Consider the following 3,604-nt stretch of genomic DNA (forward strand, 5'->3'; position numbering starts at 1 on the left):
TGCTCCTGGGGGGTCTGCTTAATCCATCTCATATCTTCATGAGTTTGTTTGTTTTTTAAGCCTCAATCTCCTGACTCAGCCAGTGCAGAGGAGGAGGTGATCCTTCATAACAAGGATTCCCTACCACACTGTCATAGGATCTGGGGAGAAGCTCCGGGTGAACCAGCAGAGCAGATTCCTTCTCCTGCTGAGAGGCTGCTGTGTGGGTCAGGGCTACCCACAGCTCCATCTTCCCATTTTGAGAATGGAGTTTTCCAGACTTGTCTCTGCATGGTGGGAATGGATTTGTAGCAGCCAGGGTTAAAAAAGGGTCACAGTTTATTCACAATCACACTGAAAGATAGATAAGCTTACAAGAAACCTCATCAAGTGCCTTTAGCCCCTGTCAGCCTACAGACAGCACCAATAGCCCCTTTCCAGTCTTAAGATCTGCTCTGTAGCACCTGCAATCAGGGAGGTGCCCCAGGAAGTTTCCTGCTCTTCAGAACTTTCTGTAGCCAAGCTGAGTGCCCAGTGGGATGGGGTCTGTGGGGACAAAGGAACAGCTCTTAGCAAGGACATCTCCAAGCAGCAGAGATATAGCCCAAGGCAAGAGGAAGCTAATGCCAAGATCTCATGTGAGGTTGGAGTCCAGGAAACTCTCTGCCAGCTCCTGCAGTGCAGATGCTTCCCCCTCCGCCAGCACCCTGCACCTTTCCTCTGGCACCCAGCAGATACTCTGCCAAAAAGGCCATGGCATGGAGGGCACCAGCTGCCTTTTTGGCAGTGGGAGCCCCGGAAGAGGAGAGGAGCAGCTCTTCTGCCACCTGCCCATTTCCTAAACACCAGCAAAGGAGCTGAGAACAACCACCCTGTGACTTCTCCATCCAGGAGCTGCTGTGTGCAGCCAGGTTAGGGCAAGGCCTTCCTCAGGGTGCCTCTCTCCTGCTGCCTTTGCAAGGCCAGACAGAAGCAACAAGGTGTTGCTGTTTGTTTCCCTCTTGGGCTGGGATGCTCTTGTTCCTGTGCTTGGGCTTTGTGGGGAAGAAATTTGCAGCTAGAGCCTGACACAGATCCTGTGGTTTCTGTTGCAGAGCTGTCTCCAGTGGAGATAAAAGACAAGGCTCCCTTCTCACCCCTGGGGCTCAAAGCAGCACAGTCCATGAGGCTGGGGAAGAAGCTCAGTGTCCTTTCAGGAGACCCCACATTTAAGACCCTTGACTCACCTTGGGGTGTGCTGCTGGGATGTGTGCTGCCCTTTGGAGGGACACAGATCTTCTCCAGAATGTCCGTGATGGCTGAATGTGCTATGCAGAAGCCACAGAGGGTCTAAGGTAATGGAAATGCTGCTGGGGTGGGGGGCTTTATGTTGGCAGCTGAGCTAAGCATTGTGTGCCTTTGTCTACAAGCTGGGTGCTGAGTTCCTACCAGAACCACATCACAGTGTCCCTATTCTAATCACTGGAGCCATGTGCTGTGTCACACCCTTTCCATCACTTTTTGGACAGCTGAGAAAGGGAGGTGAATTCACTGTTCTATAAGATCTGTAGATCTGTGTTGTAAGTGGACACTAAAATCATCACAGGCTGACACAAGAGATGTCTTCTACCTAGAGAGGTGCTCACCCACAAGCACCTCTCGGTGGTGGGAATGGAAGCGATGAAAGACCAGTGTGTTGGCACTGTGGTAGGGCACAAGGAGAGCTTTTGTCTCTAAGGTCTCAATAGTCTTCACATGGAGAGCAGAGGAAAGGGTGTGTATTCCTGCCCTGCAGAGCAGACAAACAAAGCACAGACTCTCCAAAAAAATGAAGTAATTGCTTTTATGGTCAAAATGCCTCATAAATGAATGTGAAAATGTTGAAGTGCCCTTACACATCATACCAGAACTGATCTCTCTGGAGCCCATAGATGGAGATTCCTGCTGCTCGTGGAACACTCAGCCAGTATGAGCTGGAACTCCAGACAGAGAGCTGAACTAAGATATTGACAAGAAGGAACATGTGTGTACATCTGCATCTGTGTCTGCATAGGTGGAAGAGGGTGTGAAAATGTCAAAGAGTTTTGATAAGAAAGGTCTCTCCTGACATGTCACTGTCTTTACCTCTTTGCACAGTCCCACGTAACTGGAGGCAGCTAATGCCCAACAGCAGCTCCCTCAATGAGTTCCTCCTCCTGCCATTCTCAGACACGCGGGAGCTGCAGCTCTTGCACTTCTGGCTCTTCCTGGCCATCTACCTGGCTGCCCTCCTGGCCAACGGCCTCATCATCACAGCCGTAGCCTGTGACCACCGCCTCCACACCCCCATGTACTTCTTCCTCCTCAACCTCTCCCTACTTGATGTTGGCTGCATCTCCATCACTGTCCCCAAATCCATGCACAATTCCCTGAGCAACACCAGGGAAATTTCCTACTTGGGATGTACTTCACAGGTCTTTTTCATATTTTTCTTACTTTCCGCAGAGTTTTATCTCCTCACTGTCATGGCCTACGACCGCTACGTTGCCATCTGCAGACCCCTGCACTACGGGACCCTCCTGGACAGCAGAGCTTGTGTCAGAATGGCAGCAGCTGCCTGGGCCAGTGGTTTCCTCAATGCTCTCCTACACACTGGGAACACATTTTCCCTACCCCTCTGCCAAGGCAATGTGGTGGAGCAGTTCTTCTGTGAGATCCCCCAGATTCTCAAGCTCTCCTGCTCAGATTCCTACCTCAGGGAAGTTGGGTTTCTTGTTGTTAGTACCTGTTTATTCTTTGGGTGTTTCACTTTCATTGTGGTGTCCTACGTGCAGATCTTCAGAGCTGTGCTGAGGATCCCCTCTGAGCAGGGCCGGCACAAAGCCTTTTCCATGTGCCTCCCGCACCTGGCCGTGGTCTCCCTGTTTCTCAGCACAGGCGCATTTGCCTACCTGAAGCCCCCCTCCATCTCCTCCCCACTTCTAGATATGGTTGTGTCCATTCTGTACTCGGTGGTGCCTCCAGCCCTGAACCCCCTCATCTACAGCATGAGGAACAAGGAGCTCAAGGATGCCATTAGGAAAGTGATTTCATGGACCTTTCTAAGCAGTGGTAATTTTTCCACATCTCTCCACAAATGACTCTTTCTGTATCCCGTAACTGGACTGAGCATTGTTTCTTCATGTTATTTTTATTATGGTTTTACTAGTGATAATAATTGTTATCGTGTTGCTACACAACTACTTGTATTCATTCCCCTTTTTCCGGTGTCTGCTCTGTCTCACCTGATACCCTCAATTGTGTCGAATGCTGGACAAGGACTGGCTCCCTAACAGTATCTCTGCAATAAAGTAATTTCTATCAGTACATTGCATGAAAGCTGGGCTTTTCCTCCAAAGCTGGTGTCAAGAATAGGCCCAAGGACTTGCACCCCTCAAGGGCCTGCTGCACTGGATTCTCCATGGCTTCAGCAACACAGAGCTCGGAATCATGTAATGATCTTTCAGAGACCAAGGGCTGGTTTGGGAATTCACCTATCAGAGTCCAAGGATAGTGGAGATGCTGAATGGTCATGGATTTACACATGCACAGCTCTCCTACGTACTAAGGCACAGTGTCAGACAGCTGTTCTCATGGAGAGGAAGCTGGTGGTGTCAGGAGAACACAG

General features: G+C 50.2%; 1 protein-coding gene across 1 annotated transcript; it reads left to right on the plus strand.

Moving 5' to 3' along the window:
• The first annotated feature begins 2,051 nt into the window (after positions 1–2,051).
• On the plus strand, positions 2,052–3,077 carry LOC148595745 (olfactory receptor 14A16-like). Its single transcript, XM_088519729.1, has one exon. The coding sequence runs from the start codon at positions 2,067–2,069 to the stop codon at positions 3,075–3,077; it is 1,011 nt and encodes a 336-aa protein (XP_088375855.1). The 5' UTR covers positions 2,052–2,066.
• The last annotated feature ends 527 nt before the right edge of the window (positions 3,078–3,604 follow it).

This window comes from Tinamus guttatus, unplaced genomic scaffold (assembly GCF_059628265.1).
Source record: "Tinamus guttatus ecotype Peru unplaced genomic scaffold, ASM5962826v1 Tinamus_guttatus_pri_ptg000068l, whole genome shotgun sequence".
Lineage (NCBI taxonomy): Eukaryota > Metazoa > Chordata > Aves > Tinamiformes > Tinamidae > Tinamus > Tinamus guttatus.